General features: G+C 46.1%; 1 protein-coding gene, 1 long non-coding RNA gene and 68 other non-coding genes across 71 annotated transcripts in view; 69 read left to right on the top strand and 1 right to left on the bottom strand.

The window, feature by feature from the left end:
- xk (X-linked Kx blood group (McLeod syndrome)) overlaps positions 1-17,534 on the bottom strand; it is a 24,246-nt gene continuing 6,712 nt past the window's right edge. Inside the window, exons 2-4 of one of the 2 annotated variants that reach the window (XM_052082401.1) lie at positions 1,978-2,240; positions 1,561-1,871; positions 1-1,482 (exon numbers count right to left, since the gene is read on the bottom strand). In XM_052082401.1, coding sequence (XP_051938361.1) covers positions 1,045-1,482; positions 1,561-1,871; positions 1,978-2,240 — 1,012 coding nt within the window. In that variant the 3' untranslated portion in view covers positions 1-1,044. Of the gene's footprint in view, positions 1,872-1,977; positions 2,241-17,534 lie in introns of both variants that reach the window. The other variant, XM_052082400.1, reaches the window with a different exon arrangement.
- On the top strand, positions 2,561-2,643 carry trnal-cag (transfer RNA leucine (anticodon CAG)). The gene has a single exon. It is a non-coding gene; the product is annotated as a tRNA-Leu (tRNA).
- Positions 2,770-2,852, top strand: trnal-aag (transfer RNA leucine (anticodon AAG)). The gene has a single exon. It is a non-coding gene; the product is annotated as a tRNA-Leu (tRNA).
- Positions 2,994-3,076, top strand: trnal-cag (transfer RNA leucine (anticodon CAG)). The gene has a single exon. It is a non-coding gene; the product is annotated as a tRNA-Leu (tRNA).
- Positions 3,212-3,294, top strand: trnal-aag (transfer RNA leucine (anticodon AAG)). Its single transcript has one exon. It is a non-coding gene; the product is annotated as a tRNA-Leu (tRNA).
- Positions 3,430-3,512, top strand: trnal-cag (transfer RNA leucine (anticodon CAG)). Its single transcript has one exon. It is a non-coding gene; the product is annotated as a tRNA-Leu (tRNA).
- Positions 3,644-3,726, top strand: trnal-cag (transfer RNA leucine (anticodon CAG)). The gene has a single exon. It is a non-coding gene; the product is annotated as a tRNA-Leu (tRNA).
- On the top strand, positions 3,867-3,949 carry trnal-aag (transfer RNA leucine (anticodon AAG)). Its single transcript has one exon. It is a non-coding gene; the product is annotated as a tRNA-Leu (tRNA).
- trnal-cag (transfer RNA leucine (anticodon CAG)) lies at positions 4,091-4,173 on the top strand. Its single transcript has one exon. It is a non-coding gene; the product is annotated as a tRNA-Leu (tRNA).
- trnal-cag (transfer RNA leucine (anticodon CAG)) lies at positions 4,309-4,391 on the top strand. The gene has a single exon. It is a non-coding gene; the product is annotated as a tRNA-Leu (tRNA).
- trnal-cag (transfer RNA leucine (anticodon CAG)) lies at positions 4,533-4,615 on the top strand. The gene has a single exon. It is a non-coding gene; the product is annotated as a tRNA-Leu (tRNA).
- On the top strand, positions 4,760-4,842 carry trnal-aag (transfer RNA leucine (anticodon AAG)). The gene has a single exon. It is a non-coding gene; the product is annotated as a tRNA-Leu (tRNA).
- On the top strand, positions 4,978-5,060 carry trnal-cag (transfer RNA leucine (anticodon CAG)). Its single transcript has one exon. It is a non-coding gene; the product is annotated as a tRNA-Leu (tRNA).
- Positions 5,201-5,283, top strand: trnal-cag (transfer RNA leucine (anticodon CAG)). The gene has a single exon. It is a non-coding gene; the product is annotated as a tRNA-Leu (tRNA).
- trnal-aag (transfer RNA leucine (anticodon AAG)) lies at positions 5,424-5,506 on the top strand. The gene has a single exon. It is a non-coding gene; the product is annotated as a tRNA-Leu (tRNA).
- trnal-aag (transfer RNA leucine (anticodon AAG)) lies at positions 5,647-5,729 on the top strand. The gene has a single exon. It is a non-coding gene; the product is annotated as a tRNA-Leu (tRNA).
- trnal-aag (transfer RNA leucine (anticodon AAG)) lies at positions 5,874-5,956 on the top strand. Its single transcript has one exon. It is a non-coding gene; the product is annotated as a tRNA-Leu (tRNA).
- trnal-cag (transfer RNA leucine (anticodon CAG)) lies at positions 6,098-6,180 on the top strand. Its single transcript has one exon. It is a non-coding gene; the product is annotated as a tRNA-Leu (tRNA).
- trnal-aag (transfer RNA leucine (anticodon AAG)) lies at positions 6,316-6,398 on the top strand. The gene has a single exon. It is a non-coding gene; the product is annotated as a tRNA-Leu (tRNA).
- Positions 6,535-6,617, top strand: trnal-cag (transfer RNA leucine (anticodon CAG)). Its single transcript has one exon. It is a non-coding gene; the product is annotated as a tRNA-Leu (tRNA).
- trnal-cag (transfer RNA leucine (anticodon CAG)) lies at positions 6,749-6,831 on the top strand. The gene has a single exon. It is a non-coding gene; the product is annotated as a tRNA-Leu (tRNA).
- trnal-aag (transfer RNA leucine (anticodon AAG)) lies at positions 6,972-7,054 on the top strand. Its single transcript has one exon. It is a non-coding gene; the product is annotated as a tRNA-Leu (tRNA).
- Positions 7,196-7,278, top strand: trnal-cag (transfer RNA leucine (anticodon CAG)). Its single transcript has one exon. It is a non-coding gene; the product is annotated as a tRNA-Leu (tRNA).
- Positions 7,414-7,496, top strand: trnal-cag (transfer RNA leucine (anticodon CAG)). Its single transcript has one exon. It is a non-coding gene; the product is annotated as a tRNA-Leu (tRNA).
- On the top strand, positions 7,638-7,720 carry trnal-cag (transfer RNA leucine (anticodon CAG)). The gene has a single exon. It is a non-coding gene; the product is annotated as a tRNA-Leu (tRNA).
- On the top strand, positions 7,865-7,947 carry trnal-aag (transfer RNA leucine (anticodon AAG)). Its single transcript has one exon. It is a non-coding gene; the product is annotated as a tRNA-Leu (tRNA).
- Positions 8,083-8,165, top strand: trnal-cag (transfer RNA leucine (anticodon CAG)). The gene has a single exon. It is a non-coding gene; the product is annotated as a tRNA-Leu (tRNA).
- On the top strand, positions 8,297-8,379 carry trnal-cag (transfer RNA leucine (anticodon CAG)). Its single transcript has one exon. It is a non-coding gene; the product is annotated as a tRNA-Leu (tRNA).
- Positions 8,520-8,602, top strand: trnal-aag (transfer RNA leucine (anticodon AAG)). The gene has a single exon. It is a non-coding gene; the product is annotated as a tRNA-Leu (tRNA).
- Positions 8,744-8,826, top strand: trnal-cag (transfer RNA leucine (anticodon CAG)). Its single transcript has one exon. It is a non-coding gene; the product is annotated as a tRNA-Leu (tRNA).
- Positions 8,962-9,044, top strand: trnal-cag (transfer RNA leucine (anticodon CAG)). The gene has a single exon. It is a non-coding gene; the product is annotated as a tRNA-Leu (tRNA).
- On the top strand, positions 9,189-9,271 carry trnal-aag (transfer RNA leucine (anticodon AAG)). Its single transcript has one exon. It is a non-coding gene; the product is annotated as a tRNA-Leu (tRNA).
- Positions 9,413-9,495, top strand: trnal-cag (transfer RNA leucine (anticodon CAG)). The gene has a single exon. It is a non-coding gene; the product is annotated as a tRNA-Leu (tRNA).
- Positions 9,637-9,719, top strand: trnal-aag (transfer RNA leucine (anticodon AAG)). Its single transcript has one exon. It is a non-coding gene; the product is annotated as a tRNA-Leu (tRNA).
- On the top strand, positions 9,855-9,937 carry trnal-cag (transfer RNA leucine (anticodon CAG)). Its single transcript has one exon. It is a non-coding gene; the product is annotated as a tRNA-Leu (tRNA).
- On the top strand, positions 10,069-10,151 carry trnal-cag (transfer RNA leucine (anticodon CAG)). Its single transcript has one exon. It is a non-coding gene; the product is annotated as a tRNA-Leu (tRNA).
- trnal-aag (transfer RNA leucine (anticodon AAG)) lies at positions 10,296-10,378 on the top strand. Its single transcript has one exon. It is a non-coding gene; the product is annotated as a tRNA-Leu (tRNA).
- On the top strand, positions 10,514-10,596 carry trnal-cag (transfer RNA leucine (anticodon CAG)). Its single transcript has one exon. It is a non-coding gene; the product is annotated as a tRNA-Leu (tRNA).
- trnal-cag (transfer RNA leucine (anticodon CAG)) lies at positions 10,728-10,810 on the top strand. Its single transcript has one exon. It is a non-coding gene; the product is annotated as a tRNA-Leu (tRNA).
- trnal-aag (transfer RNA leucine (anticodon AAG)) lies at positions 10,951-11,033 on the top strand. The gene has a single exon. It is a non-coding gene; the product is annotated as a tRNA-Leu (tRNA).
- On the top strand, positions 11,175-11,257 carry trnal-cag (transfer RNA leucine (anticodon CAG)). The gene has a single exon. It is a non-coding gene; the product is annotated as a tRNA-Leu (tRNA).
- Positions 11,393-11,475, top strand: trnal-cag (transfer RNA leucine (anticodon CAG)). Its single transcript has one exon. It is a non-coding gene; the product is annotated as a tRNA-Leu (tRNA).
- On the top strand, positions 11,620-11,702 carry trnal-aag (transfer RNA leucine (anticodon AAG)). The gene has a single exon. It is a non-coding gene; the product is annotated as a tRNA-Leu (tRNA).
- On the top strand, positions 11,844-11,926 carry trnal-cag (transfer RNA leucine (anticodon CAG)). The gene has a single exon. It is a non-coding gene; the product is annotated as a tRNA-Leu (tRNA).
- On the top strand, positions 12,068-12,150 carry trnal-aag (transfer RNA leucine (anticodon AAG)). The gene has a single exon. It is a non-coding gene; the product is annotated as a tRNA-Leu (tRNA).
- On the top strand, positions 12,286-12,368 carry trnal-cag (transfer RNA leucine (anticodon CAG)). Its single transcript has one exon. It is a non-coding gene; the product is annotated as a tRNA-Leu (tRNA).
- Positions 12,500-12,582, top strand: trnal-aag (transfer RNA leucine (anticodon AAG)). The gene has a single exon. It is a non-coding gene; the product is annotated as a tRNA-Leu (tRNA).
- trnal-aag (transfer RNA leucine (anticodon AAG)) lies at positions 12,724-12,806 on the top strand. The gene has a single exon. It is a non-coding gene; the product is annotated as a tRNA-Leu (tRNA).
- Positions 12,942-13,024, top strand: trnal-aag (transfer RNA leucine (anticodon AAG)). The gene has a single exon. It is a non-coding gene; the product is annotated as a tRNA-Leu (tRNA).
- On the top strand, positions 13,168-13,250 carry trnal-cag (transfer RNA leucine (anticodon CAG)). The gene has a single exon. It is a non-coding gene; the product is annotated as a tRNA-Leu (tRNA).
- trnal-cag (transfer RNA leucine (anticodon CAG)) lies at positions 13,381-13,463 on the top strand. Its single transcript has one exon. It is a non-coding gene; the product is annotated as a tRNA-Leu (tRNA).
- trnal-aag (transfer RNA leucine (anticodon AAG)) lies at positions 13,608-13,690 on the top strand. The gene has a single exon. It is a non-coding gene; the product is annotated as a tRNA-Leu (tRNA).
- Positions 13,832-13,914, top strand: trnal-aag (transfer RNA leucine (anticodon AAG)). The gene has a single exon. It is a non-coding gene; the product is annotated as a tRNA-Leu (tRNA).
- On the top strand, positions 14,050-14,132 carry trnal-aag (transfer RNA leucine (anticodon AAG)). Its single transcript has one exon. It is a non-coding gene; the product is annotated as a tRNA-Leu (tRNA).
- On the top strand, positions 14,276-14,358 carry trnal-cag (transfer RNA leucine (anticodon CAG)). Its single transcript has one exon. It is a non-coding gene; the product is annotated as a tRNA-Leu (tRNA).
- On the top strand, positions 14,489-14,571 carry trnal-cag (transfer RNA leucine (anticodon CAG)). Its single transcript has one exon. It is a non-coding gene; the product is annotated as a tRNA-Leu (tRNA).
- On the top strand, positions 14,716-14,798 carry trnal-aag (transfer RNA leucine (anticodon AAG)). The gene has a single exon. It is a non-coding gene; the product is annotated as a tRNA-Leu (tRNA).
- Positions 14,940-15,022, top strand: trnal-aag (transfer RNA leucine (anticodon AAG)). Its single transcript has one exon. It is a non-coding gene; the product is annotated as a tRNA-Leu (tRNA).
- trnal-cag (transfer RNA leucine (anticodon CAG)) lies at positions 15,164-15,246 on the top strand. Its single transcript has one exon. It is a non-coding gene; the product is annotated as a tRNA-Leu (tRNA).
- On the top strand, positions 15,382-15,464 carry trnal-aag (transfer RNA leucine (anticodon AAG)). Its single transcript has one exon. It is a non-coding gene; the product is annotated as a tRNA-Leu (tRNA).
- Positions 15,599-15,681, top strand: trnal-cag (transfer RNA leucine (anticodon CAG)). The gene has a single exon. It is a non-coding gene; the product is annotated as a tRNA-Leu (tRNA).
- LOC127611705 (uncharacterized) overlaps positions 15,741-17,534 on the top strand; it is an 11,118-nt gene continuing 9,324 nt past the window's right edge. The window contains exon 1 of the long non-coding RNA XR_007965427.1: positions 15,741-15,849. This is a non-coding gene — a long non-coding RNA (uncharacterized LOC127611705). The remainder of the gene's footprint in view (positions 15,850-17,534) is intronic.
- Positions 15,813-15,895, top strand: trnal-cag (transfer RNA leucine (anticodon CAG)). The gene has a single exon. It is a non-coding gene; the product is annotated as a tRNA-Leu (tRNA).
- trnal-aag (transfer RNA leucine (anticodon AAG)) lies at positions 16,040-16,122 on the top strand. Its single transcript has one exon. It is a non-coding gene; the product is annotated as a tRNA-Leu (tRNA).
- On the top strand, positions 16,264-16,346 carry trnal-aag (transfer RNA leucine (anticodon AAG)). Its single transcript has one exon. It is a non-coding gene; the product is annotated as a tRNA-Leu (tRNA).
- Positions 16,498-16,580, top strand: trnal-aag (transfer RNA leucine (anticodon AAG)). The gene has a single exon. It is a non-coding gene; the product is annotated as a tRNA-Leu (tRNA).
- Positions 16,725-16,807, top strand: trnal-aag (transfer RNA leucine (anticodon AAG)). Its single transcript has one exon. It is a non-coding gene; the product is annotated as a tRNA-Leu (tRNA).
- On the top strand, positions 16,949-17,031 carry trnal-aag (transfer RNA leucine (anticodon AAG)). Its single transcript has one exon. It is a non-coding gene; the product is annotated as a tRNA-Leu (tRNA).
- trnal-aag (transfer RNA leucine (anticodon AAG)) lies at positions 17,183-17,265 on the top strand. The gene has a single exon. It is a non-coding gene; the product is annotated as a tRNA-Leu (tRNA).
- On the top strand, positions 17,402-17,484 carry trnal-aag (transfer RNA leucine (anticodon AAG)). Its single transcript has one exon. It is a non-coding gene; the product is annotated as a tRNA-Leu (tRNA).

Here is a 17,534-nt window from a genome sequence, read left to right on the forward strand (position 1 = left end):
TCAAGGTACAAATATAGATTTATTACATTTTAAGTAGCATTTCATCTTTTAAATGCATTTCAGTTTGATATGTAATAAGAAAAACAACACTTAACACACTGCCACATAAAGGATATATGCGCGTGCGTGTGCTCTTGGTAAAAATGTTCTTCACGCACACACTTGAGACGTAAACTCGCCGACTGACTGAAGCAGGAGGGAGGCAAACGGAATATCTCGGTTTGGTTGTACAAACGTGCAAAATAAATGCGCGTTACAGTTGTGTATTTGGTGATTTTAGTCTGACATACTGCACATTACACAACAACAGCAACGCTTTTAAAGCTTAGTTACAAGGGGGGGGGGGCAATGCAGGCAGCCATAAAACCGGGGTCGAGTGAGGGGTATCCTTCATTAAATCCATGCATGCGCAAACACACATGCATGCATGCCAAATATGGTCCACCGGGTTCCGACAGACTTTTTTTTCGAGTGTGTTTCGGAACCCCACCAAAAGCCATTTGGGATGAATTCATACATGCAAATATTCTTGCCCAAAGTCGGCTTGGATAGGTTCCAGCACGCCCGCGACCCTTGTCAGTATAAACGGTTTAGAAAATGCATGGATGGATATTTTACATTCATTCATGGTTCATTATACATTATTGTAGCATAAGCCTAACCTGTAAGAGCAAAACATTTATGATTATTAAATTGGATGTTGATTATTGTGATCCATATTAATTTATTGCTAAAAAAATACATTGCAAGAGGACCTTTAAAAATAATAAACACATTAAATTGCAATCGCACATTTCAAGAAAAAAATGGCACTTAGATTTTTTTTTTCAGATTCATTCAGCCCCACTGGTATTTTCACTATTTTCCCCATAAAAAACCAATCTCATGGTTTATCTGTAGGCTACCAAAATACATCATGAATTTAAATGAACCGGCATGATGCAAGTTCAAGGATGCGTGTGCTATAAGAATGGTACAAAAGAGTCCAATTTGATGAAGGATTGAAGTGTAAACATGCTAAGTAGTCAGCGGGGCACTTTAAGGTCAAGCAGTGCGGCCGCCACCATTCAACGGTTCTCGGCCCCGGTCATTCGGAATGTTGCAACGTGCGCCGGCAGAGCTGCCGACTTCGCCGCGGGGCCCAACCTCCTTGTGGGGGTCGATGGTCAACTCAGCGGAGCTGCACGAAAGGCAGAGGAGGGCGCAGCAGTCCTCGAAGCCCTGGCTCATGCTGGACATGAAAAGCCGACGACACGGGTGGCAGGACTGGTAAAAGACCAGCATGAAAAAAATGCAGGCCCCATAGGCCCCCAGTAGCTCCAGCATCAGTAGCGGCGCCGACATGAACTCATAAAAGTCCGTCCTGTAGATGTACCAGATCAGCAGCAGCGAGGCGTTTTCGATGAAACGCACCATGTAGTACACCACCATGCGGTACCAGTTCTGGGACTTGTTGATCAGGTCGGGGTCGCTGAGCTTGACCTGCACGGCCGACCAGCAGAACATATTGATGCCGGCGTACAGGAAGGTGAGCATACACAGCACGACGGCGGTGCCCACGTGCGTCAGAGTCTTCTCGATGTGCTGCGGGAAGGGCGAATGGCTCCTCCAGAATAGGATCCACGGGTAGAAGAAGAAGGCGAGGAAGTTGACCACAACCACGGGAAGCACCCAGACTTTCAAGACCGAGCTGAACAGAACCAGCACCACCACACGGCTGGCGATCTCGCAGCTGCGCCACATGAAGATGCACAAGTAGGCCGAGGGACTCATGGACACTTGGTATTCATCGTATTTGATCTTGATGGCCAGGATGTTGCAGCGGAGGGCGCCGTACACGATGGACAGCAAGGAGATCACCATCAAAGTGCCTGGACAAAAAACACAAGTCCAGCCAGATACACCTTGAAATTCATCCGCGATCATCTCGTTTGCCGGTGACTCGGACCCCGACCGCATCCGCCCCATCCGTCTCACCTCTTCCGACAGACACGCCTCGCTGCAGCACACAGATGTAGAGCTGCAGGGTGAGCTGCGGGGCCGAGCCCAGGAAGGCTTGCATGACGGCGGTGCGCGCGAAGGCCGCCCGGTGTGTCACCAACTTGCCCTCGGCCTGGCCCACCTGGCGCTCCACCTCCTCTGGCTCGCCCCGCCGGGGCATCTGCTTCTTCCTGGTGATGCTGACATAGGATTCCTCAACGCGGCCCACGCTGCCGTAGGTCCAGAATGCCTCCAAACACCTTTTCAGAGACAAAGGTCAAAGGAACATCAAATCCCACGTCTGATGGGAGTCCTTGGACCATAACGGGCTTCCGAAATTTTTTTGTCAGAATAACCAGTCATCCTCCTCATAAGAACAAAAAAATTAGTAATCCAATCAACATAAGTGCCTTTTAAAGAATTAATGACGCAAATCAGCAACAGAGAGAAGAAAAAAAAGAGAAAATGTGCCAAAGCCCCAATCAATATATTGACTGGGGCTTCAAGAATCAATACATCAAACAGGACCAAGGACATCAGCGAAACACACCAAAAAAAAAAATGGCCAAGGCACATGCGTGTCAGGATGGCCGAGCGGTCTAAGGCGCTGCGTTCAGGTCGCAGTCTCCACTGGAGGCGTGGGTTCGAATCCCACTTCTGACAGGTGTCTGTTTTATCATGAGATTGATCGAAGGGTTTTTGTCAATCGATCAAAGAATGTCTTCAAGAATGATATAACCGTGACTTGACCGAAAAACCAAAAAAAATAAATGACCAAGGCACCAGCATGTCAGGATGGCCGAGCGGTCTAAGGCGCTGCGTTAAGGTCGCAGTCTCCACTGGAGGCGTGGGTTCGAATCCCACTTCTGACAGGTGTCTGTTTTCTCATGACCATCATGAGATTGATCGAAGGGTTTTTGTCAATCGATCAACGAATGTCTGGAAGAACAATTTAAAATAACCGTGACTTGACCGAAAAACCAAAAAAAAAATAAAGACCAAGGCATCAGCGTGTCAGGATGGCCGAGCGGTCTAAGGTGCTGCGTTCAGGTCGCAGTCTCCGCTGGAGGCGTGGGTTCGAATCCCACTTCTGACAGGGGTCTGTTTTATCATGAGATTGATCGAAGGGTTTTTGTCAATCGATCAACGAATGTCTTCAAGAATGATTTAAAATAACCGCGACTTGACCGAAAAACCAAAAACAATAAATAAATGACCAAGGAACCAGCATGTCAGGATGGCCGAGCGGTCTAAGGCGCTGCGTTAAGGTCGCAATCTCCACTGGTGGCGTGGGTTCGAATCCCGCTTCTGACAGGTGTCTGTTTTCTCATGACGATCATGAGATTGATCAAAGGGTTTTTGTCAATCGATCAACGAATGTCTTCAAGAACAATATAACCGTGACTTGACCGAAAGACCAAAAAAAAATAAAAACCGAGGCATCAGCGTGTCAGGATGGCCGAGCGGTCTAAGGCGCTGCGTTCAGGTCGCAGTCTCCACTGGAGGCGTGGGTTCGAATCCCACTTCTGACAGGTGTCTGTTTTATTATGAGATTGATCGAAGGGTTTTTGTCAATCGATCAACGAATGTCTTCAAGAATCATATAAAATAACCGTGACTTGACCGAAAAACCAAAAAAAATAAATGACCAATGCACCAGCATGTCAGGATGGCCGAGCGGTCTAAGGTGCTGCGTTCAGGTCGCAGTCTCCACTGGAGGCGTGGGTTCGAATCCCACTTCTGACAGGGGTCTGTTTTCTCATGACGATCATGAGATTGATCGAAGGGTTTTTGTCAATCGATCAACGAATGTCTTCAAGAATGATTTAAAATAACCGCGACTTGACCGAAAAACCAAAAAAAATAAATGACCAAGGCACCAGCATGTCAGGATGGCCGAGCGGTCTAAGGCGCTGCGTTAAGGTCGCAGTCTCCACTGGAGGCGTTGGTTCGAATCCCACTTCTGACAGGTGTCTGTTTTCTCATGACCATCATGAGATTGATCGAAGCTTTTTTGTCAATCGATCAACGAATGTCTTAAAGAACTGTTTAATATAACCGTGACTTGACCGAAAAACCAAAAAAAAAAAAAAGACCAAGGCATCAGCGTGTCAGGATGGCCGAGCGGTCTAAGGCGCTGCGTTCAGGTCGCAGTCTCCACTGGAGGCGTGGGTTCGAATCCCACTTCTGACATGTGTCTGTTTTATCATGAGATTGATCGAAGTGTTTTTGTCAATCGATCAACGAATGTCTTCAAGAATGATTTAAAATAACCGCGACTTGACCGAAAAACCAAAAAAAATAAATAAATGACCAAGGAACCAGCATGTCAGGATGGCCGAGCGGTCTAAGGCGCTGCGTTCAGGTCGCAGTCTCCACTGGAGGCGTGGGTTCGAATCCCACTTCTGACAGGGGTCTGTTTTCTCATGACGATCATGAGATTGATCGAAGGGTTTTTGTCAATCGATCAACGAATGTCTTCAAGAATGATTTAAAATAACCGCGACTTGACCGAAAAACCAAAAAAAAAATAAAGACCAAGGCATCAGCATGTCAGGATGGCCGAGCGGTCTAAGGCGCTGCGTTCAGGTCGCAGTCTCCACTGGAGGCGTGGGTTCGAATCCCACTTCTGACAGGAGTCTGTTTTCTCATGACGATCATGAGATTGATGGAAGGGTTTTTGTCAATCGATCAACGAATGTCTTCAAGAATGATTTGAAATAACCGCGACTTGACCGAAAAACCAAAAAAAATAAATAAATGACCAAGGAACCAGCATGTCAGGATGGCCGAGCGGTCTAAGGCGCTGCGTTAAGGTCGCAGTCTCCACTGGAGGCGTGGGTTCGAATCCCACTTCTGACAGGTGTCTGTTTTCTCATGACGATCATGAGATTGATCAAAGGGTTTTTGTCAATCGATCAACGAATGTCTTCAAGAACAATATAACCGTGACTTGACCGAAAGACCAAAAAAAAATAAAAACCAAGGCATCAGCGTGTCAGGATGGCCGAGCGGTCTAAGGCGCTGCGTTCAGGTCGCAGTCTCCACTGGAGGCGTGGGTTCGAATCCCACCTCTGACAGGAGTCTGTTTTCTCATGACGATCATGAGATTGATCGAAGGGTTTTTGTCAATCGATCAAAGAATGTCTTCAAGAATGAAATAAAATAACCGTGACTTGACCGAAAAACCAAAAAAAATAAATGACCAAGGCACCAGCATGTCAGGATGGCCGAGCGGTCTAAGGTGCTGCGTTCAGGTCGCAGTCTCCACTGGAGGCGTGGGTTCGAATCCCACTTCTGACAGGAGTCTGTTTTCTCATGACGATCATGAGATTGATGGAAGGGTTTTTGTCAATCGATCAACGAATGTCTTCAAGAATGATTTGAAATAACCGCGACTTGACCGAAAAACCAAAAAAAATAAATGACCAAGGCACCAGCATGTCAGGATGTCCGAGCGGTCTAAGGCGCTGCGTTAAGGTCGCAGTCTCCACTGGAGGCGTGGGTTCGAATCCCACTTCTGACAGGTGTCTGTTTTCTCATGACCATCATGAGATTGATCGAAGGGTTTTTGTCAATCGATCAACGAATGTCTTAAAGAACTCTTTAAAATAACCGTGACTTGACCGAAAAACCAAAAAAAATAAATGACCAAGGCACCAGCATGTCAGGATGGCCGAGCGGTCTAAGGCGCTGCGTTAAGGTCGCAGTCTCCACTGGAGGCGTGGGTTCGAATCCCACTTCTGACAGGTGTCTGTTTTCTCATGACCATCATGAGATTGATCGAAGGGTTTTTGTCAATCGATCAACGAATGTCTTCAAGAATGATTTAAAATAACCGCGACTTGACCGAAAAACCAAAAAAAATAAATAAATGACCAAGGAACCAGCATGTCAGGATGGCCGAGCGGTCTAAGGCGCTGCGTTAAGGTCGCAGTCTCCGCTGGAGGCGTGGGTTCGAATCCCACTTCTGACAGGTGTCTGTTTTCTCATGACCATCATGAGATTGATCGAAGGGTTTTTGTCAATCGATCAACGAATGTCTGGAAGAACAATTTAAAATAACCGTGACTTGACCGAAAAACCAAAAAAAAAATAAAGACCAAGGCATCAGCGTGTCAGGATGGCCGAGCGGTCTAAGGTGCTGCGTTCAGGTCGCAGTCTCCGCTGGAGGCGTGGGTTCGAATCCCACTTCTGACAGGGGTCTGTTTTATCATGAGATTGATCGAAGGGTTTTTGTCAATCGATCAACGAATGTCTTCAAGAATGATTTAAAATAACCGCGACTTGACCGAAAAACCAAAAACAATAAATAAATGACCAAGGAACCAGCATGTCAGGATGGCCGAGCGGTCTAAGGCGCTGCGTTAAGGTCGCAGTCTCCACTGGTGGCGTGGGTTCGAATCCCGCTTCTGACAGGTGTCTGTTTTCTCATGACGATCATGAGATTGATCAAAGGGTTTTTGTCAATCGATCAACGAATGTCTTCAAGAACAATATAACCGTGACTTGACCGAAAGACCAAAAAAAAAATAAAAACCGAGGCATCAGCGTGTCAGGATGGCCGAGCGGTCTAAGGCGCTGCGTTCAGGTCGCAGTCTCCACTGGAGGCGTGGGTTCGAATCCCACTTCTGACAGGTGTCTGTTTTATTATGAGATTGATCGAAGGGTTTTTGTCAATCGATCAACGAATGTCTTCAAGAATCATATAAAATAACCGTGACTTGACCGAAAAACCAAAAAAAATAAATGACCAAGGCACCAGCATGTCAGGATGGCCGAGCGGTCTAAGGTGCTGCGTTCAGGTCGCAGTCTCCACTGGAGGCGTGGGTTCAAATCCCACTTCTGACAGGGGTCTGTTTTCTCATGACGATCATGAGATTGATCGAAGGGTTTTTGTCAATCGATCAACGAATGTCTTCAAGAATGATTTAAAATAACCGCGACTTGACCGAAAAACCAAAAAAAATAAATGACCAAGGCACCAGCATGTCAGGATGGCCGAGCGGTCTAAGGCGCTGCGTTAAGGTCGCAGTCTCCACTGGAGGCGTTGGTTCGAATCCCACTTCTGACAGGTGTCTGTTTTCTCATGACCATCATGAGATTGATCGAAGCTTTTTTGTCAATCGATCAACGAATGTCTTAAAGAACTGTTTAATATAACCGTGACTTGACCGAAAAACCAAAAAAAAAAAAAAGACCAAGGCATCAGCGTGTCAGGATGGCCGAGCGGTCTAAGGCGCTGCGTTCAGGTCGCAGTCTCCACTGGAGGCGTGGGTTCGAATCCCACTTCTGACATGTGTCTGTTTTATCATGAGATTGATCGAAGGGTTTTTGTCAATCGATCAACGAATGTCTTCAAGAATGATTTAAAATAACCGCGACTTGACCGAAAAACCAAAAAAAATAAATAAATGACCAAGGAACCAGCATGTCAGGATGGCCGAGCGGTCTAAGGCGCTGCGTTCAGGTCGCAGTCTCCACTGGAGGCGTGGGTTCGAATCCCACTTCTGACAGGGGTCTGTTTTCTCATGACGATCATGAGATTGATCGAAGGGTTTTTGTCAATCGATCAACGAATGTCTTCAAGAATGATTTAAAATAACCGCGACTTGACCGAAAAACCAAAAAAAAAATAAAGACCAAGGCATCAGCATGTCAGGATGGCCGAGCGGTCTAAGGCGCTGCGTTCAGGTCGCAGTCTCCACTGGAGGCGTGGGTTCGAATCCCACTTCTGACAGGAGTCTGTTTTCTCATGACGATCATGAGATTGATGGAAGGGTTTTTGTCAATCGATCAACGAATGTCTTCAAGAATGATTTGAAATAACCGCGACTTGACCGAAAAACCAAAAAAAATAAATAAATGACCAAGGAACCAGCATGTCAGGATGGCCGAGCGGTCTAAGGCGCTGCGTTAAGGTCGCAGTCTCCACTGGAGGCGTGGGTTCGAATCCCACTTCTGACAGGTGTCTGTTTTCTCATGACGATCATGAGATTGATCAAAGGGTTTTTGTCAATCGATCAACGAATGTCTTCAAGAACAATATAACCGTGACTTGACCGAAAGACCAAAAAAAAATAAAAACCAAGGCATCAGCGTGTCAGGATGGCCGAGCGGTCTAAGGCGCTGCGTTCAGGTCGCAGTCTCCACTGGAGGCGTGGGTTCGAATCCCACTTCTGACAGGTGTCTGTTTTATCATGAGATTGATCGAAGGGTTTTTGTCAATCGATCAAAGAATGTCTTCAAGAATGATATAAAATAACCGTGACTTGACCGAAAAACCAAAAAAAATAAATGACCAAGGCACCAGCATGTCAGGATGGCCGAGCGGTCTAAGGTGCTGCGTTCAGGTCGCAGTCTCCACTGGAGGCGTGGGTTCGAATCCCACTTCTGACAGGGGTCTGTTTTCTCATGACGATCATGAGATTGATCGAAGGGTTTTTGTCAATCGATCAACGAATGTCTTCAAGAATGATGTAAAATAACCGCGACTTGACCGAAAAACCAAAAAAAATAAATGACCAAGGCACCAGCATGTCAGGATGGCCGAGCGGTCTAAGGCGCTGTGTTAAGGTCGCAGTCTCCACTGGAGGCGTGGGTTCGAATCCCACTTCTGACAGGTGTCTGTTTTCTCATGACCATCATGAGATTGATCGAAGCTTTTTTGTCAATCGATCAACGAATGTCTTAAAGAACTGTTTAAAATAACCGTGACTTGACCGAAAAACCAAAAAAAAAATAAAGACCAAGGCATCAGCATGTCAGGATGGCCGAGCGGTCTAAGGTGCTGCGTTCAGGTCGCAGTCTCCACTGGAGGCGTGGGTTCGAATCCCACTTCTGACATGTGTCTGTTTTATCATGAGATTGATCGAAGGGTTTTTGTCAATCGATCAACGAATGTCTTCAAGAATGATTTAAAATAACCGCGACTTGACCGAAAAACCAAAAAAAATAAATAAATGACCAAGGAACCAGCATGTCAGGATGGCCGAGCGGTCTAAGGCGCTGCGTTCAGGTCGCAGTCTCCACTGGAGGCGTGGGTTCGAATCCCACTTCTGACAGGGGTCTGTTTTCTCATGACGATCATGAGATTGATCGAAGGGTTTTTGTCAATCGATCAACGAATGTCTTCAAGAATGATTTAAAATAACCGCGACTTGACCGAAAAACCAAAACAAATAAATAAATGACCATGGAACCAGCATGTCAGGATGGCCGAGCGGTCTAAGGCGCTGCGTTAAGGTCGCAGTCTCCACTGGAGGCGTGGGTTCGAATCCCACTTCTGACAGGGGTCTGTTTTCTCATGACGATCATGAGATTGATCGAAGGGTTTTTGTCAATCGATCAACGAATGTCTTCAAGAATCATTTAAAATAACCGCGACTTGACCGAAAAACCAAAAAAAAAATAAAGACCAAGGCATCAGCATGTCAGGATGGCCGAGCGGTCTAAGGCGCTGCGTTCAGGTCGCAGTCTCCACTGGAGGCGTGGGTTCGAATCCCACTTCTGACAGGAGTCTGTTTTCTCATGACGATCATGAGATTGATGGAAGGGTTTTTGTCAATCGATCAACGAATGTCTTCAAGAATGATTTGAAATAACCGCGACTTGACCGAAAAACCAAAAAAAAAATAAAGACCAAGGCATCAGCGTGTCAGGATGGCCGAGCGGTCTAAGGTGCTGCGTTAAGGTCGCAGTCTCCACTGGAGGCGTGGGTTCGAATCCCACTTCTGACAGGTGTCTGTTTTCTCATGACGATCATGAGATTGATCAAAGGGTTTTTGTCAATCGATCAACGAATGTCTTCAAGAACAATATAACCGTGACTTGACCGAAAGACCAAAAAAAAATAAAAACCAAGGCATCAGCGTGTCAGGATGGCCGAGCGGTCTAAGGCGCTGCGTTCAGGTCGCAGTCTCCACTGGAGGCGTGGGTTCGAATCCCACTTCTGACAGGTGTCTGTTTTATCATGAGATTGATCGAAGGGTTTTTGTCAATCGATCAAAGAATGTCTTCAAGAATGATATAAAATAACCGTGACTTGACCGAAAAACCAAAAAAAATAAATGACCAAGGCACCAGCATGTCAGGATGGCCGAGCGGTCTAAGGTGCTGCGTTCAGGTCGCAGTCTCCACTGGAGGCGTGGGTTCGAATCCCACTTCTGACAGGAGTCTGTTTTCTCATGATGATCATGAGATTGATGGAAGGGTTTTTGTCAATCGATCAACGAATGTCTTCAAGAATGATTTGAAATAACCGCGACTTGACCGAAAAACCAAAAAAAATAAATAAATGACCAAGGAACCAGCATGTCAGGATGGCCGAGCGGTCTAAGGTGCTGCGTTAAGGTCGCAGTCTCCACTGGAGGCGTGGGTTCGAATCCCACTTCTGACAGGTGTCTGTTTTCTCATGACGATCATGAGATTGATCAAAGGGTTTTTGTCAATCGATCAACGAATGTCTTCAAGAACAATATAACCGTGACTTGACCGAAAGACCAAAAAAAAATAAAAACCAAGGCATCAGCGTGTCAGGATGGCCGAGCGGTCTAAGGCGCTGCGTTCAGGTCGCAGTCTCCACTGGAGGCGTGGGTTCGAATCCCACTTCTGACAGGTGTCTGTTTTATCATGAGATTGATCGAAGGGTTTTTGTCAATCGATCAAAGAATGTCTTCAAGAATAATATAAAATAACCGTGACTTGACCGAAAAACCAAAAAAAATAAATGACCAAGGCACCAGCATGTCAGGATGGCCGAGCGGTCTAAGGTGCTGCGTTCAGGTCGCAGTCTCCACTGGAGGCGTGGGTTCGAATCCCACTTCTGACAGGGGTCTGTTTTCTCATGACGATCATGAGATTGATCGAAGGGTTTTTGTCAATCGATCAACGAATGTCTTCAAGAATGATGTAAAATAACCGCGACTTGACCGAAAAACCAAAAAAAATAAATGACCAAGGCACCAGCATGTCAGGATGGCCGAGCGGTCTAAGGCGCTGTGTTAAGGTCGCAGTCTCCACTGGAGGCGTGGGTTCGAATCCCACTTCTGACAGGTGTCTGTTTTCTCATGACCATCATGAGATTGATCGAAGCTTTTTTGTCAATCGATCAACGAATGTCTTAAAGAACTGTTTAAAATAACCGTGACTTGACCGAAAAACCAAAAAAAAAATAAAGACCAAGGCATCAGCATGTCAGGATGGCCGAGCGGTCTAAGGTGCTGCGTTCAGGTCGCAGTCTCCACTGGAGGCGTGGGTTCGAATCCCACTTCTGACATGTGTCTGTTTTATCATGAGATTGATCGAAGGGTTTTTGTCAATCGATCAACGAATGTCTTCAAGAATGATTTAAAATAACCGCGACTTGACCGAAAAACCAAAAAAAATAAATAAATGACCAAGGAACCAGCATGTCAGGATGGCCGAGCGGTCTAAGGCGCTGCGTTCAGGTCGCAGTCTCCACTGGAGGCGTGGGTTCGAATCCCACTTCTGACAGGGGTCTGTTTTCTCATGACGATCATGAGATTGATCGAAGGGTTTTTGTCAATCGATCAACGAATGTCTTCAAGAATGATTTAAAATAACCGCGACTTGACCGAAAAACCAAAACAAATAAATAAATGACCAAGGAACCAGCATGTCAGGATGGCCGAGCGGTCTAAGGCGCTGCGTTAAGGTCGCAGTCTCCACTGGAGGCGTGGGTTCGAATCCCACTTCTGACAGGGGTCTGTTTTCTCATGACGATCATGAGATTGATCGAAGGGTTTTTGTCAATCGATCAACGAATGTCTTCAAGAATGATTTAAAATAACCGCGACTTGACCGAAAAACCAAAAAAAAAATAAAGACCAAGGCATCAGCATGTCAGGATGGCCGAGCGGTCTAAGGCGCTGCGTTCAGGTCGCAGTCTCCACTGGAGGCGTGGGTTCGAATCCCACTTCTGACAGGAGTCTGTTTTCTCATGACGATCATGAGATTGATGGAAGGGTTTTTGTCAATCGATCAACGAATGTCTTCAAGAATGATTTGAAATAACCGCGACTTGACCGAAAAACCAAAAAAAAAATAAAGACCAAGGCATCAGCGTGTCAGGATGGCCGAGCGGTCTAAGGTGCTGCGTTAAGGTCGCAGTCTCCACTGGAGGCGTGGGTTCGAATCCCACTTCTGACAGGTGTCTGTTTTCTCATGACGATCATGAGATTGATCAAAGGGTTTTTGTCAATCGATCAACGAATGTCTTCAAGAACAATATAACCGTGACTTGACCGAAAGACCAAAAAAAAATAAAAACCAAGGCATCAGCGTGTCAGGATGGCCGAGCGGTCTAAGGCGCTGCGTTCAGGTCGCAGTCTCCACTGGAGGCGTGGGTTCGAATCCCACTTCTGACAGGTGTCTGTTTTATCATGAGATTGATCGAAGGGTTTTTGTCAATCGATCAAAGAATGTCTTCAAGAATGATATAAAATAACCGTGACTTGACCGAAAAACCAAAAAAAATAAATGACCAAGGCACCAGCATGTCAGGATGGCCGAGCGGTCTAAGGTGCTGCGTTAAGGTCGCAGTCTCCACTGGAGGCGTGGGTTCGAATCCCACTTCTGACAGGTGTCTGTTTTCTCATGACCATCATGAGATTGATCGAAGGGTTTTTGTCAATCGATCAACGAATGTCTGGAAGAACAATTTAAAATAACCGTGACTTGACCGAAAAACCAAAAAAAAAAAAAAGACCAAGGCATCAGCATGTCAGGATGGCCGAGCGGTCTAAGGCGCTGCGTTAAGGTCGCAGTCTCCACTGGAGGCGTGGGTTCGAATCCCACTTCTGACAGGTGTCTGTTTTCTCATGACGATCATGAGATTGATCAAAGGGTTTTTGTCAATCGATCAACGAATGTCTTCAAGAACAATATAACCGTGACTTGACCGAAAGACCAAAAAAAAATAAAAACCATGGCATCAGCGTGTCAGGATGGCCGAGCGGTCTAAGGCGCTGCGTTAAGGTCGCAGTCTCCACTGGAGGCGTGGGTTCGAATCCCACTTCTGACAGGTGTCTGTTTTCTCATGACCATCATGAGATTGATCGAAGGGTTTTTGTCAATCGATCAAAGAATGTCTTCAAGAATGATTTAAAATAACCGTGACTTGACCAAAAAACCAAAAAAAAAAAATAAAGACCAAGGCATCAGCATGTCAGGATGGCCGAGCGGTCTAAGGCGCTGCGTTCAGGTCGCAGTCTCCACTGGAGGCGTGGGTTCGAATCCCACTTCTGACAGGGGTCTGTTTTCTCATGACGATCATGAGATTGATCGAAGGGTTTTTGTCAATCGATCAACAAATGTCTTCAAGAACAACCGTGACTTGACCGAAAGACCAAAAAAAAATAAAAACCAAGGCATCAGCGTGTCAGGATGGCCGAGCGGTCTAAGGCGCTGCGTTCAGGTCGCAGTCTCCACTGGAGGCGTGGGTTCGAATCCCACCTCTGACAGGAGTCTGTTTTCTCATGACGATCATGAGATTGATGGAAGGGTTTTTGTCAATCGATCAACGAATGTCTTCAAGAATGATTTAAAATAACCGCGACTTGACCGAAAACCCAAAAAAAATAAATAAATGACCAAGGAACCAGCATGTCAGGATGGCCGAGCGGTCTAAGGCGCTGCGTTAAGGTCGCAGTCTCCACTGGAGGCGTGGGTTCGAATCCCACTTCTGACAGGTGTCTGTTTTCTCATGACCATCATGAGATTGATCGAAGGGTTTTTGTCAATCGATCAACGAATGTCTTAAAGAACTGTTTAAAATAACCGTGACTTGACCAAAAAACCAAAAAAAAAATAAAGACCAAGGCATCAGCATGTCAGGATGGCCGAGCGGTCTAAGGCGCTGCGTTAAGGTCGCAGTCTCCACTGGAGGCGTGGGTTCGAATCCCACTTCTGACAGGTGTCTGTTTTCTCATGACGATCATGAGATTGATCAAAGGGTTTTTGTCAATCGATCAACGAATGTCTTCAAGAACAATATAACCGTGACTTGACCGAAAGACCAAAAAAAAATAAAAACCATGGCATCAGCGTGTCAGGATGGCCGAGCGGTCTAAGGCGCTGCGTTAAGGTCGCAGTCTCCACTGGAGGCGTGGGTTCGAATCCCACTTCTGACAGGTGTCTGTTTTCTCATGACCATCATGAGATTGATCGAAGGGTTTTTGTCAATCGATCAAAGAATGTCTTCAAGAATGATTTAAAATAACCGTGACTTGACCAAAAAACCAAAAAAAAAAAATAAAGACCAAGGCATCAGCATGTCAGGATGGCCGAGCGGTCTAAGGCGCTGCGTTCAGGTCGCAGTCTCCACTGGAGGCGTGGGTTCGAATCCCACTTCTGACAGGGGTCTGTTTTCTCATGACGATCATGAGATTGATCGAAGGGTTTTTGTCAATCGATCAACAAATGTCTTCAAGAACAACCGTGACTTGACCGAAAGACCAAAAAAAAATAAAAACCAAGGCATCAGCGTGTCAGGATGGCCGAGCGGTCTAAGGCGCTGCGTTCAGGTCGCAGTCTCCACTGGAGGCGTGGGTTCGAATCCCACCTCTGACAGGAGTCTGTTTTCTCATGACGATCATGAGATTGATGGAAGGGTTTTTGTCAATCGATCAACGAATGTCTTCAAGAATGATTTAAAATAACCGCGACTTGACCGAAAACCCAAAAAAAATAAATAAATGACCAAGGAACCAGCATGTCAGGATGGCCGAGCGGTCTAAGGCGCTGCGTTAAGGTCGCAGTCTCCACTGGAGGCGTGGGTTCGAATCCCACTTCTGACAGGTGTCTGTTTTCTCATGACCATCATGAGATTGATCGAAGGGTTTTTGTCAATCGATCAACGAATGTCTTAAAGAACTGTTTAAAATAACCGTGACTTGACCAAAAAACCAAAAAAAAAATAAAGACCAAGGCATCAGCATGTCAGGATGGCCGAGCGGTCTAAGGCGCTGCGTTAAGGTCGCAGTCTCCACTGGAGGCGTGGGTTCGAATCCCACTTCTGACAGGTGTCTGTTTTCTCATGACCATCATGAGATTGATCGAAGGGTTTTTGTCAATCGATCAACGAATGTCTTAAAGAACTGTTTAAAATAACCGTGACTTGACCGAAAAACCAAAAAAAAAATAAAGACCAAGGCATCAGCATGTCAGGATGGCCGAGCGGTCTAAGGCGCTGCGTTCAGGTCGCAGTCTCCACTGGAGGCGTGGGTTCGAATCCCACTTCTGACAGGTGTCTGTTTTCTCATGACGATCATGAGATTGATCAAAGGGTTTTTGTCAATCGATCAACGAATGTCTTCAAGAACAATATAACCGTGACTTGACCGAAAGACCAAAAAAAAATAAAAACCATGGCATCAGCGTGTCAGGATGGCCGAGCGGTCTAAGGCGCTGCGTTAAGGTCGCAGTCTCCACTGGAGGCGTGGGTTCGAATCCCACTTCTGACAGGTGTCTGTTTTCTCATGACGATCATGAGATTGATGGAAGGGTTTTTGTCAATCGATCAACGAATGTCTTAAGAACAATATAACCGTGACTTGACCGAAAGACCAAAAAAAAATAAAAACCAAGGCATCAGCGTGTCAGGATGGCCGAGCGGTCTAAGGCGCTGCGTTCAGGTCGCAGTCTCCACTGGAGGCGTGGGTTCGAATCCCACTTCTGACAGGTGTCTGTTTTATCATGAGATTGATCGAAGGGTTTTTGTCAATCGATCAAAGAATGTCTTCAAGAATAATATAAAATAACCGTGACTTGACCGAAAAACCAAAAAAAATAAATGACCAAGGCACCAGCATGTCAGGATGGCCGAGCGGTCTAAGGCGCTGCGTTCAGGTCGCAGTCTCCACTGGAGGCGTGGGTTCGAATCCCACTTCTGACAGGTGTGTGTTTTCTCATGACGATCATGAGATTGATCAAAGGGTTTTTGTCAATCGATCAACGAATGTCTGGAAGAACAATTTAAAATAACCGTGACTTGACCGAAAAACCAAAAAAAATAAATAAATGACCAAGGCATCAGCGTGTCAGGATGGCCGAGCGGTCTAAGGCGCTGCGTTAAGGTTGCAGTCTCCACTGGAGGCGTGGGTTTGAATCCCACTTCTGACAGGTGTCTGCTTTCTCATGACCATCATGAGATTGATCGAAGGGTTTTTGTCAATTGATCAACGAATGTCTGAAGAACAATTTAATATAACCGCGACTTGACCGAAAAACCAAAAAAATAAATAAAAACCAAGGCATCAGCGTGTCAGGATGGCCGAGCGGTCTAAGGCGCTGCGTTAAGGTCGCAGTCTTCACTGGAGGCGTGGGTTCGAATCCCACTTCTGACAGGTGTCTGTTTTCTCATGACCATCATGAGATTGATCGAAGCGTTTTTGTCAATCGATCAACGAATGTCTTCAAGAACAATTTTAAAAATTAAAAATCCGCGACTTGACCGAAAAACCAAAAAAAATAAATAAATGACCAAGGCACCACCATGTCAGGATGGCCGAGCGGTCTAAGGCGCTGCGTTAAGGTCGCAGTCTCCACTGGAGGCGTGGGTTCGAATCCCACTTCTGACAGGTGTCTGTTTTCTCATGACCATCATGAGATTGATCAAAGGGTTTTTGTCAATCGATCAACGAATGTCTGGAAGAACAATTTAAAATAACCGTGACTTGACCGAAAAACCAAAAAAAATAAATAAATGACCAAGGCATCAGCGTGTCAGGATGGCCGAGCGGTCTAAGGCGCTGCGTTAAGGTTGCAGTCTCCACTGGAGGCGTGGGTTTGAATCCCACTTCTGACAGGTGTCTGCTTTCTCATGACCATCATGAGATTGATCGAAGGGTTTTTGTCAATTGATCAACGAATGTCTGAAGAACAATTTAATATAACCGCGACTTGACCGAAAAACCAAAAAAATAAATAAAAACCAAGGCATCAGCGTGTCAGGATGGCCGAGCGGTCTAAGGCGCTGCGTTAAGGTCGCAGTCTTCACTGGAGGCGTGGGTTCGAATCCCACTTCTGACAGGTGTCTGTTTTCTCATGACCATCATGAGATTGATCGAAGCGTTTTTGTCAATCGATCAACGAATGTCTTCAAGAACAATTTTAAAAATTAAAAATCCGCGACTTGACCGAAAAACCAAAAAAAATAAATAAATGACCAAGGCACCACCATGTCAGGATGGCCGAGCGGTCTAAGGCGCTGCGTTAAGGTCGCAGTCTCCACTGGAGGCGTGGGTTCGAATCCCACTTCTGACAGGTGTCTGTTTTCTCATGACCATCATGAGATTGATCAAAGGGTTTTTGTCAATCGATCAACGAATGTCTTCAAGAACAATATAACCGTGACTTGACCGAAAGACCAAAAATAAATAAATGACCAAGGTACCAGCATGTCAGGATGGCCGAGCGGTCTAAGGCGCTGCGTTAAGGTCGCAGTCTCCACTGGAGGCGTGGGTTCGAATCCCACTTCTGACAGGTGTCTGTTTTCTCATGACCATCATGAGATTGATCGAAGGGTTTTTGTC

This window comes from Hippocampus zosterae, chromosome 12 (genome assembly GCF_025434085.1).
Source record: "Hippocampus zosterae strain Florida chromosome 12, ASM2543408v3, whole genome shotgun sequence".
NCBI classification, from domain to species: domain Eukaryota; kingdom Metazoa; phylum Chordata; class Actinopteri; order Syngnathiformes; family Syngnathidae; genus Hippocampus; species Hippocampus zosterae.